The sequence below is a fragment of the Hypanus sabinus genome, chromosome 2, assembly GCF_030144855.1.
Source record: "Hypanus sabinus isolate sHypSab1 chromosome 2, sHypSab1.hap1, whole genome shotgun sequence".
In the NCBI taxonomy this organism is placed as follows: Eukaryota; Metazoa; Chordata; class Chondrichthyes; order Myliobatiformes; family Dasyatidae; genus Hypanus; species Hypanus sabinus.
The window spans coordinates 95,213,901-95,226,898 of NC_082707.1; the positions used below are offsets into that span (position 1 = coordinate 95,213,901).

At 42.8% G+C, this 12,998-nt stretch overlaps 1 protein-coding gene across 2 annotated transcripts in view; it reads right to left on the minus strand.

The window, feature by feature from the left end:
- Positions 1–5,359, minus strand: part of ubxn7 (UBX domain protein 7) — a 107,325-nt gene extending 101,966 nt beyond the window's left edge. For both annotated transcript variants that reach the window (XM_059950614.1, XM_059950621.1), the window contains exon 1: positions 4,915–5,359. In XM_059950614.1, the coding sequence (XP_059806597.1) occupies positions 4,915–5,320 (406 nt within the window). In that variant the 5' untranslated portion in view covers positions 5,321–5,359. The remainder of the gene's footprint in view (positions 1–4,914) is intronic.
- Between the last annotated feature and the right edge of the window lie 7,639 nt (positions 5,360–12,998).

A 12,998-nucleotide genomic window follows, 5' to 3' on the forward strand; every position in this document is an offset into this window, starting at 1 on the left:
TAACACCTGTAGTCACCAGCAGCCAATCAGAAAAGGCTCCCTTTATTCCCACTCTTTTCGTTCTGCCAAATAGCCAATGCTCGATCCATGCGAGTATCTTTCCTGTAATATCATGGGCTCCTAACTTGTTAAGCAGCCTCACATGCAGCACCTTGACAAAGGCCTTCCTAAAATCCAAATAACATCCACCGATTCTCCTTTGTCAATCCTGCTTGTTATTTCGTCAAAAATTCCAACAGATTTGTCAGGCAAGATTTGCCCTTAAGGAAACTATGCTGACTTTGGCCTATTTTATCATGTGCCTCCAAGTACCCTGAAACTACATCCTTCACAATCAATTCCAACATCTTCCCAACCACTGAGGTCAGATGAACTGGCATATAATTTCCTTTCTTCTGCCTCTCTCCCTTTTTGAATGACATTTGCAACTTTCCAGTTTTCCAGAACCATGCCAGAATCTACTGAACCTTGAAAGATCATTATTAATGCCTCCACAATCTCTTTGGCTATCTCTTTTCAAAACCCTGGGGTGTACTCCATCCGGTCCAGCCATTTCACCTACTTTCAGACCTTACAATTTCTCCAAGCACCTTCTTCATAGTAATGGCAACCTCACTCACTTCTGCCCCTGAATACTCTCAAACATCCAGCACACCGCTAGTGTCTTCCACAGTGAAGACTGATGCAAAATACTTATTCAGTTCATCTGCCATTTCCATGTCCATCATTACTACCTCTCCAGCGTTATTTTCCATAACGGTCCTATATCTACTCCCTTTTACTCTTTATATATCTGAAGAAATTTTTTGTATCTTTTTTAATATTGACTCCAAACAAATGTGGCCTTTTTAACGCCACAATGCGAGTTTGAAATGCACATTACACAGTTCCTTATGATTAACTGTGCAATGCAACATATTAAATCTACCAAAATGAAGAACAGTATTTTTTATTGTGTTGGTCAGTCTAATTCACAAACTGCACAGCTCAATGAAATCACCTTTACCTTTTACTACTCTTGGTCTTATTCTAACATGAGAGCAAAGAAAAACAAAACAGCAGGAGACTGGTATTGAAGTCTAGCAGAAAGCTTGCACGTTAATGAGAATAGTTTAGGAATAAAGTTACTTTATTGTAAAAGTGACAAACCACCTCAGAGAGATGTGCTGGAGCTCAGCTCCGTGGAAGAAACCTCCTTGCATTGTAACTCTAACATCTAGAAATGTTTTCCACTTCACTGTTATTGATAAACAAGAAATTCATGAATGGCACTACTATACTACTCAATAAACATATCCTATATTTTACATGGGTTCCTAGCATAACAATTCAAATGGTATTTCCTCCTGACAAATATAATATGAAACTAGCTAGAGATTCAGCCAAAGGTCCAACCCACCCCACTCCACAGATTGTGGAGATCACTTAGCAGATTAAAAAACATTACCAACGTCATAACTCATAAACCTATCCTAAAGGAAATGTGTCCAGACCCAGTCACCTGTGTTATTCATTTCAAACACAATTTTATGAAGAAAAGCCACAACTATATCCTGTACACTGCACATAAACAGCACACAAAATAACAGCATTCGATATCAACCAACACACACAAGACGCTGGTGGAATGTAACAGGCCGGGCAGCATCTATAGGAAGAAGTACAGTCAACGTTTCGGGCCGAGACCCTTCGTCAGGACTTACTGAAAGAAGAGATAGTAAGAGATTTGAGAGGGGGAGGGGGAGATCCAAAATGATAGGAGAAGACAGGAGGGGGAGGGATGAAGCTAAGAGCTGGAAAGTTGATTGGTAAAAGGGATACAAGGCTAGAGAAGGGAGATAAACATGCATTTCAACAAATGACAGAAACAAATTTTGGTATATAGCTGTTGCATTGTACTCTATCAATTCACCAATCTGTATTTGCATGTTAGAAGAATATAATCTAGTCTGTGCAAATTACTCCAGTCATATATCGAACACGCAACAATCACAAATTGTCATACCTAACAATCACAGTACATACAAATCTCAAAGTATGTACTGAGGTATGAAGGTCCATTGAGCACATAGTACAATTCAAAACTCGACTCATTTAGTCTTCTTCATGAGATGAGAAAAACAAAACTCAATTTTTTATTGCTTGGGAATAGGCACTACTTCAAGAGTTGACTGACCTCTACCGGGAGATGATTAACATAATCTCTTTATGTTAATAATCTCTCTATAAAAAGAGACCTATAAATAATCAATAACATACAATCAATAATCTGCACTGGCTATTTTACACAGGACCAAGGGCTATCACTTAACTTTGTCTACAAAAAAAATTGAATGTGAATCTTGAGATATTTATTTGCCTTTCATCATAATTTTGACAAATCTATGGCCTTTAGATCTTACCTTGAATCAATGGATCAGCAAGAATTTAACAATAACAATTAATTTGACCAGAAATCAATTTTAGCAAGTCAGAGCCTGCAATGCTGAAGAAGGCATTGCTATTAAGAAATCACAGATGAGACTCTACTGCTAGACTCCAAGCAGAGCATATTAATGAAGCAAATGGACAAATTCAGCCTTCCACATCCAGAGTGAGTACAACACCTCTGCATTTTGACAGCACAGGCAGAAGTCCAGAACCTAGTGCTACTCAGACAACTAAGGATCCACACCTCAAGGTTCAATATCAGCTTCTTCCCCAATGCCATCAGTTTTTTTTAAACCAACCTAATTCTACTTTGACTATTTTACCCTCAACTTGCACTAATGTTGTTATGTTCTTTTTGTTTGCTTTGGGTAAGTCATGTTTAATTCATTGTTATGTAATTTCTGTTTGTTCATGTTTGCAATGTACCGTGCTGCTGCTAAAAAAAATGTTAATTTTCATGGCACTTATATGTATGCCCATGACAATAAATTTGAACTTGTGAAATGGTGGTTCTCGTGAACTGGATTCACACAATGAATTTAACGTAGCAACTCCTGAGAGACAGAAAGCCTCTGACTCTCAACTTTGATTTGAGTTTTCTGAAATTACCACATTGGAGGTTAAGTGCAAATAGTTGACAATATCCAGATGAATTTTTAGAAAGCTTTAGACAAAATATCTTGACTTTATTTCAAAATTGGAAATGAAGTAGGATCATTTGTAAACTGATAGATTAGATTACTATTTGGTGTCAGTCTTCATGGCACAAAGTTACAGTTAAGAAACATGGATCACTTTGGAAAAAGGTTTACTAGTAGTGTCTACTGAAAACAATTAAACCAAACAACAGGACTGGTTCTTAGCAGGGAAGAAAACTACTTTTAAATATGAAATTGTGTCCGAGTGGTCTAACAAGAATGCTAGAGCTTAAAAATGCTTTCCCCAGTATCCAGTCTTCATTGGAAATGGGTGTCTGGTTCTCCCAAGATTTAAACACTGCATTAGGGTAGGAAATGTTAAGCAATAGTACGATGATCATGATACTTGAAGACGTTAAAAATGAGCTCTCGCTGCCTGTTTAATTTGTACACAGAACGAACTTGTTGCACCCCAAAACGAAATGTTTACAGCGACAAGCAGGAAATTTACAGAAGCAGTAACTTTAGTCTTTGAGTTAGAAAGTTGCAGAACTAAGCTAACATATCATGAGCACCACAGAAGACTAAATTAAGATCACACTCAGGGTTCCAGGGACTGTGAGCAAACAATCATAAACTGTGTTTCAAATAGAATAATGAGTAAGCAGCAGAGTACTTATTCTGTAATGGCACCACAAAATAGGAAAATCAACACCACAGTCATTAAAAAGGGTGACTGACACATAACAGGGGATACACCCCCTTAATAAGGTGTGGAGAGAGCAGAGACACAACATTGCACTGATCACAGAATGGAAAAAGACAAGATTAGAGAAACCAGAAAATGTGAAATGCAAGCAGCACAAAATGGCAAAATGGACATTCAGGGGAAAGAATCCTCATCATACAGGGGTAAGGAATTGGAAGATGTCAGTACCCTAACCCTATACAAAACCCAAGAGTAGACAAGGATTGTCAACCAAATATGCACTGCACCCAAAAGCAGCATTCCAGGATTGGCCTTGGAGCATTAAAGAGGAAAAAGGGTTCAAGCCTGTAGTGCCTAGTGAAGGTAAAGAGGACATCAATTCTGCAGAGGGCCTAGGAACAAGAATTTGGGTGAACCCAAACTTTGCACATGGCTAGAAAGGACAGCATCCATCCAATGGAAAAGGAATGGGGCAAAATCGCATGAGAAAGAAGCTGTAATAAGAACAAAGTTCACGGAGTTACTCAGCAGGTCATCAAAAAATGCTCCAGAGTAACTTCATTTTTTGTTTGATTTCATGTCTGCAACATTTTTAATTGCTGAGAAACGGAAGGTTAGCATGGACCACAAAGTAGTCAGGACGCAGCTCCACAATAGAAGCTACAGAGAAACAACTCTACAGTAAGTCCATGCAGCCGGTGTGACGGGGGCTCAGGGAAAGAAGATAACAGAGACATCTACTCTTCAACAGACTTAGATAACAGATTTGCCAAGTACAATGCCAGACTCGGGGTGGGCGTGGTCACCAAATCCAAACTCACGCATCTAGCCCAGAATTCGTAACGGAAAGGGGCCGGAGCACCAAAACTATGAAGGGTCGTCATGCAAGGTAGAGCATGCGTTGGAAGTCGTTTACCCCTCCCAAGGAACAGCTGCCCTACTCCAACACCGTCGCCGTGCAACAGCAACACTCAGAGCTGCAGTACATCAGGGACCTGGCCTATTCCCTGGCCCAGGCGCCAACCCCTCCTCTCTGCCCCCCACAATTCTTCTAGGCTCCACTATTCTGGCAGGGGCACTTTGGATGTCCCCGCACGCCCCATCCCAGCCAGTACGGCCGGCCCTTCAGCCCTTTACCTGTAATGGCTGTAAACTGCCGAATTAACCCTTGCAGCGCCGACCCAGTTGACCCCGTTCCATCACCAACCGCCGCCATCTTACACCGAGCGCCCACGCAGGCGCATTCCCTCCAAAAAACACAACCTCTCACCTCCGCCTCTGCCTTGACATCAAATGCTCGCATTCGATTGGACAATGGCGAGCGGCAACCGCCATCGAACGCGAGTGAGCAGGGCGCGCTGGACCTCGGGGACCATTGGCGGGCGTAGCTGCACGCCTGCGCATACACAACTTCTGCTGGTTGGATCGGATCCCGCCGACATATTTCTTCAAGGCAGGAAAAGTTTACTGGCGCCTCGAGATTCTGCGTGTACGTGATGACATCTGACACACCATCCCCTATTAATATTAAGCCCACGTACATTAATAGCCAATCAGGATGTTCTATGCAAATACAGAGATCGGCGCCGGCAAAAAGGAACCCAGTGTATCTGTCAAAATCAGCACTTTAGGACAATGGAGAAACTGGACACTGGTTCCAATCCGTTTGCTGTTAGAAATAAAATCCCTGCTAAGTAGGCATTTTATTAGAAATAGTTTCTTGTTATACATTTCATTTGGAATAGTCTTTACATGATGGATGTCCGGTGTATCTCTTTATGACAAAGTTTTGATCCACAAAGGTAGTTCACTCCTGCAACAAATTGTTACAACTTATAAATGTTTGCAGACGAAATGAAGATACATGGAGGGACAGATAATATCGAGGAAACAGAGTCTGCGGGAGAATTTAGACAAATTAGAATAGGCAAATAAGTGATAAATGGAATATAGTGTATAGATGTGTATAATCATGCACTATGGTAGTAGGAATAAAGATGTAAAGTAGTTCAAAGTAATCTCATTATTAAAGCATATATATGTCACCATATACAATCCTGATGTTCATTTTCTTTCTGGCATTCTGAATAAATCCATAATAGAATTAGATGAGTGTATCCCCACAAAATCATTCAGAATTATCCTAATCAGAAGCCTTGGATGAACAATAAAATACAGAATTGGCAAAGGGCCAGATCAGAGACATTCTGATCTGGAGAACAAGAATGCTACAGGTGGTACAGCTATGATCTCTGGAAAGCCATCTCATGGGAGGTGGAGATTCCAGGCTAGGCTGGAATCAAGGGATGCTCGACAGCTGTGGCAGGGTTTGAATGCCGTAACCTCCTACAAAGTCAAATCTAGCAACACGGGGGACAGCAGAGCTTTGCTTCCAGATCAGCTCAATGCCTCCTGTGCTCACTTTGACCACCAGAAAAGTGAGGAACCATTGCGCTAACCCATGTTTCCCGAAGACACTTTGTTCTCAGTATCTGAAGATAACGTGTGGGCTGCCTTCAAGAGAGTGAAACCAGTGAAAGCATTTGGTCCAGACGGAATACCTGGTCAAGTACTGAAGACCAGTGCTGATCAGCTGGCTGGTCTATTCATGGATATCTTCAAGCTCTCACTCTGGCAGTGTGTGGTATCCACCTGCTTCAAGCAGACTTCATTCATACTGGTCCAGTGCCCAAGAAGACCATGGTAACTGCCTCAATGACTATTGTCCACTGGCACTTACATTCACAGTGATTGCATTTCGGGAGGCTGGTGTTCAAACACATCAACTCCTGTCTGAGTGGTGATTTCGATTCACTCCAACTTGCCTACTGAAGCAACAGGTCCACAGCAGATGCCTTCTCACTGGCTCTTCACACAACCTTGGAACATCTAGACAGCAAAGATGTATACACCAGGATGGTCTTTTGGTAATTTCAGCTCGTCATTTAGCACCATCATTGCCTCAAAACTAATCAGTGAACTCCAATACCTAGGCATCAATACCCCCTTCTGCAATTGGATCCTGGATTTCCTCACTTGCAGACCAGTCAGTTCATATCAGCAAAAACATCTCCTCCACATTCTCCATCAGCACAGGAGCATCGCAGGGATGTGTGCTAAGCATCCTGCTCTACTAGTTTTACACCTGTGACTGTGTGGCTAAGTTGAGCTCCAACACCATATTCAAGTTTGCTGATGACACCACTGTGATGAATCAGCATATTGGAGGGAGACAGAAACATAGAAAACCTACAGCACAATACAGACCCTTCGGCCCACAAAGCTGTGCTGAATATGTCCTTACCTGAGAACTACCTAGGCTTTACCCGTAGCTCTCTATTTTTCTAAGCTCCATGTACCTATCCAGGAGTCTCTTAAAAGACCCTATCGTTTTCGTCTCCACCGCCACCGGCAGCACATTCCATGCACTCACCACTCTCTCCATAAAAAAACTTACCTCTGACATCTCCTCTCTACCTACTCCCAAGCATCTTTATGCCCTCTCGTGCTAGCCATTTCAGCCCTGGGAAAAAGCCTCTGTCTATCCACACAATCAATGTCTCTCATCATCTTGTACACCTCTATCAGGTCACCTCTCGTCCTCCGTCATTCCAAAGAGAAAAGGCTGAGTTCACTAAACCTATTCTCATAAGGCATGTTCCCCAATCCCACAGTAGCCTGGGGTATATCCTGTCCAGTCCTGGTGACTTATCCAACTTAATGCTTTCCAAAAGCTCCAGCACATCCTCTTCCTTAATAACTTCATGCTCAAGTTTTTCAGTCTGCTGAAAGTCATCACTACAATCATCAAGATCCTTTTCCATAGTGAATACTGAAGTAAAGTACTAATTAAGTACCTCTGCTGTCTCCTCCGGTTCCATACTCACTTTTCCACTGTCATGCTTAATTGGTCCTATTTCTTTCATGTCTTATCCACTTGCTCGTCACATACTTGTAGAATGCCTTCGAGGTTTCCTTAATTCTGTCCACCAAGGCCTTCACATGGCCCCTTCAGGCTCTCCTAATTTCATTCTTCAACTCCTTCCTGCTAGATCGTCTAGATCTCTATCTAGTTTCTTGAACCTTTCATAAGCTCTTTTTTCCTTCTTGACTAGATTTACAACAGCCTTTGTACTCCACGGTTCCTGTACCCTACCAACCTTTCCCTGTCTCATTGGAACATATTTACGCCACGCAAATATCCCCTGAACATTTGCCACATTTCTTCTGTACATTTTCCTAAGAACATCTGTTTCCAATTTATGCATCCTAGTTCCTACCTGATAGCCTCATATTTCCCCTTCCTCCAATTAAACATTTCCCTAACTTATCTGTTTCTATCCCTCTCCAATGCTATGGTAAAGGAGATTGAATCTAATCTAATCTAAAATTCTACTTTATTGTCATTGTGCCGAGTAGATACAAAGCCAATGAAATGCAATTAGCATCTGACCAGTGCAAAGGAATAGTATTATTTACAAATTAACTGTGAATAAAAAGTAAGTGCTACAGCATACAAATATAAAAGTACTGAAACAGTCCAATATGGGTGCAATACTGCTTAGCGCTATGATGTGAGGTTCAACAGGGTCACAGCCTCAGGGAAGAAGCTCTTCCTGTGCCTGTTGATGTGGGAGCAGAGGCTCCTGAAGCACCTACCGTATGGGAGGAGAGTAAAAAGCCCATGGTTAGGGTGAGATGCATCCTTGATAATGCTTTTCACCCTGCCCAGGCAGCGTTTATGGTAGATGTTCTCAATGGTGGGCAATTGGGTGCCAATAATCTGCTGGGCAACTTTCACCACCTGCTGGGGTGCTTTGTGGTCCGATATGGTACAATTGCCATACCACACTGAAATGCAGTTGGGGAGTATGCTATCAATGGTTCAGCGGTAAAAGTCCATCAGTATGCTAGGATAGAGGTGAGCTTTCTCGATGTTCCACAGGAAATAAAGGCGCTGTTGCGTCTTTTTGATCAGGATGGAGGAGTTCAGGGGCCATGTGAGATCATCAGAAATGTGGACACCAAGGAATTTGAAGCTTGATACATGCTCCACTATAGCTCTGTTAATGTAGATGGGGACATGAGTGTGGCTCCTAGCATGTCTTAAGTCCACAATAATCTCCTTGGTCTTCTGGGTGTTAAGGGCCAGGTTGTTATCGGCACACCACGCGGCCAGGTGCTGGACCTCGTCCCTGTAGGCCATCTCGTCATCCCCTCTGGTCAGGCCAACCACCGTGGTGTCATCTGCGAACTTGATTATAGAGTTAGAACCATAAATTGTCATCTCTATCTCCAAAATGCTCTCCCAATGAGAGTGCTGACACCTGATCAGGTTCATTTACCAATACCAAATCAAGTACAGCCTCTCCTCTTGAGGCTTATCTACATATTGCGTCAAGAAACCTTCCTGAACACACCTAACAAACTCCACCCCATCTAAACCCCTTGCTCTAGGGAGATGCCAATCAGTATGTGGGAACTTAAAATCTCCCACCACAACAACCCTGTTATTATTACACCTTTCCAGAATCTGTCTCCCTTTCTGCTCCTCGATGTCCCTGTTACTATTGGGTGGTCTATAGAAAAAAAACACCCAGTAGAGTTATTGACCCCTTATTCCTAACTTCCACCCACAGAGACTCCGTAGACAACCTCTCCATGACTTCCTCCTTTTCTGCAGCCATGACTCTATCCCTGATCAACAGTGTCACGCTCCCACCTCTTTTCTGAAACATCTACATCTGGCATTTGAGGTAGCCATTCTTGCCCCTGCACCATTCAAGTCTCTGTAATAGCCACAACATCATAGCTCCAAGTGCTGATCCAAGCTCTAAGCTCATCCGCTTTGTTCTTAATACTCCTTGCATTAAAATAGGCACATCTCAAACCACCCATCTGAGCACGTCCCTTCTCTATCACCTGCCTATCCTCCCTTTCGCACTGTCTCCAAGCTTTCGCTATTTGTGAGCCAACTTCCCTTTCCTCCGTCACTTCAGTTCAGCTCCCACCCCCCAGCATTTCTAATTTAAACTCTACCCAATAGCCTTTACAAACCTCCTTGCCAGGATATTGACCCCACCTGGATACAAGTCACACCTGCCCCATAAGAGGTCTGAATGATCCAGAAATCTGAAACCTGCCCCTGCTCCAATCCCTCAGCCACCCATTCATCCTCCACCTCATTCTATTCCTATACTCACTGTCACGTGGCACAGGCAGTAATCCCGAGATTACTATCTTTGAGGTCCTGCTTCTCAACTTCCTTCCTAGCTCCCTGTAGTTTGTTTACAGGATCTCCTCCCTTTTCCTACATATGTTGTTGGTACCAATACGTATCACGACCTCTGGCTGTTCACCTTCCCACTTCAGGATATCTTGGACGGGATCTGAAACATCCCCGGACCCTGGCACATGGGAGGCAAACTATCATCCGTGTTTCTTTCCTGCGTCCACAGAATTGCCTGTCTGACCCCCTAACTATAGTGCCTTCTATCACTGCTGCCATCCTCTTCCTTTCCCTACCCTTCTGAGACACAGGGACTCTGTTGCTTCACCCAGTTAGGTCATCTCCCTCAACAGTACTTATTGTTAAGGGGTACAGCCACAGAGGTACTCTCTAGCATCTGACTCTTGTCTCTCCCTCTCCTGACTGTTACCCACTCATCTGTCTCCTCAGAGACTACCTGCCTATAGCTCTCTATCACCTCCTCACTCTCCCTGACCAGACGAAGGTCATTGAGCTGCATCTCCAGTTTGACACACAGATGTGGCCATCTGGGAGGCTGGGAGTCTCCAGGACCTCCCACATCTGACACCGAGCACAGAAAACCAGCCTCACACACATTCTTGCTGTCTGTATTCTACACGGGCAACCTGTCTTGCCTCGACCTGTTAACGCTGAAGCCCTGTTGAGCCAAAGCCTTCCTACTCTGTCTCCCTCTACTCGGCCGCCTGCTCTATAAATCTGTCTTCTTTTTAAACTCTTCTCGTTGTTCTCACTGGCTGACCTCCACATGCTTGCGCAGTCGTGCCCCATTCAAACTGCTGAAGAAATAACTGTCACCTTTTGAACTCTTCTCGCTGTTCTCACTGGCTAACCTTTATCCATTAGGCCACTAATGAACTTTGCACAACCACACTATTTCAACATTGATCAATTTACTCACAAAAAACTTTCCTCACCAAACCAAGGTAAAGCACTCCAACGTCATTCTCTGTAGAACTTTGTTCTACTCTACACATGCAAAATGAGGTAGGAAATTTGACTGAGTGGTGTAATAATAACAACCTCTTGCTCAATTTCAACAACACCGAGGAACCGATTGTAGACTTCAGGAGAGGAAAACCAGAGGTCCATGAGCCAGTACTTATCAGAGGATCAGAGATGGAGAAGATCAATAAATTTAAATTCCTCGGTGTCACTATCTCAAAGGACCTGTCTTAGACCCAACATATAAACGTAATTGCAAAGAAAGCGCAATGGTGCCTCTACTTCCTCAGGAGTCTGCAGAGATTTGGCATGTCATCAAAAACCTTGACAAACTTCTACGGATATGTGGTGGAAGTGTATTGACTGGCTGCATTACAGTCTGGTATGGGAACACCAATGCCTCTGAGCAGAAAATCCTACAAAAGGTAGTAGAATGGCCTAGTAGTACATCACAGGTAAAACCCTCCAACTATTGAGCACATCTACATGAACCATTGCCATTGAAAAGCAGCATCCATCATCAAAGGTCCTTTTCTCACTGCTGCCATCAGGTGGAAGGTACAGGAGCCTCAGGACTTGCACTACCGGGTTCAAGAACAATTACTGCCCCTCAGCCATCAGGCTCTTGAACAAAAGAAAATAACTACATTCATTCTATTTCAGGTATTCCCACAACCGATGGTCTTGTTATTTATATTTGCATTTGTACAATTTATTGTTCATTGATCCTGTTTATAGTTACTATTCTATAGATTTACTAAGTATGCCCACAGGAAGAAGAATTCAGGGTTGTATGTGGTGACATGTATGTACTCTGATAATAAAGTTTTACTTTACGTAATGGAATCAATGAAAGGCTGCACCAACTTGGGTGTTCAACCAGTGTGCAAAAGACAACAAACTGTAAATACAAAAAAAATTAATAAATAAGCAAAAATATTGAGATCACAGGATGCAGAGCCCATGAAACTGAATCCATTGATTGTGGGAACATTTCAAATGATAGGGCAAGTAAAATTGAATGAAATCATCCCCTTTGGTTCAAGAATCTGATAGTAATAACTGTTCTTGAACCTAGTGGTATGAATCCTGAGGATTTCCCATTCAGGGCCACTGGTGTTTCCATAACAATCTGTGATGCAGCCAGTCAATATACTCTCCACCACATATCTATAGAAGCTTGTCAAAGTTTTAGATGTCATGCTGAATCTTCACAAACTCCTAAGAAAGTTTAGGCACTTGAGTGAGAGAATTTGGTGTTATTTGGGGGGGGGGGGGGCCTGTCCTGGGCTCAGTACGTAAATGCAATTATTAAGAAATTAGCTCCTTGGTCCTGCCGACATTGAGTAAGAGGTTATTGCTGTGGTACCACTCAGCCAGATTTTCAATCTCCCTCCTATATGTTGATTCATCACCACCTTTTGATTTGACCTACAACAGTGGTGTTATCTGCAAACCCAAATATGGCATTGGAGCTGTGTACAGCCACACAGTCATAAGTGCAAAGCAGGGAGCTAAGCACACAGCCTTGTGATGCACCTATACAAATGAAAATTGTGGAGTTGTTGTTTCCGGTTCAAACTGACTGGGACCTGCAAGTCAGAAAACCAAATACCCAATTGCACAAGGAGGTATTGAGGCCAAAGCCTGGAAGCTTATTGATTAGTTTCGAAGGGATGATTGTATTGAAGGCCAAAATGTCATCGACAAAGAGCATCCTTTATGTATGCATCTTTGCTGTCTTAGATGTTCCAGAGCTGAGTGAATAGCCAAATAGATGCCATCAGTTGTGGACTTGTTGCTCCACTAGGCAAATTGGAGCAGATCCAAGTCAATTCTCAGGAAGGAGTTGATATGTTTCATCACCAACCTCTCAAAGTGCTTCACCACAGAAGATATAAAAGTGCCACTGGATGATAGCCAACGAGGCAGGTTACCATGCTCTTTTTAGGCACCAGTATAAATGAAGGCTGCTTGAAGCAGGTGGTACCTTAGACTGCCGAAGTGA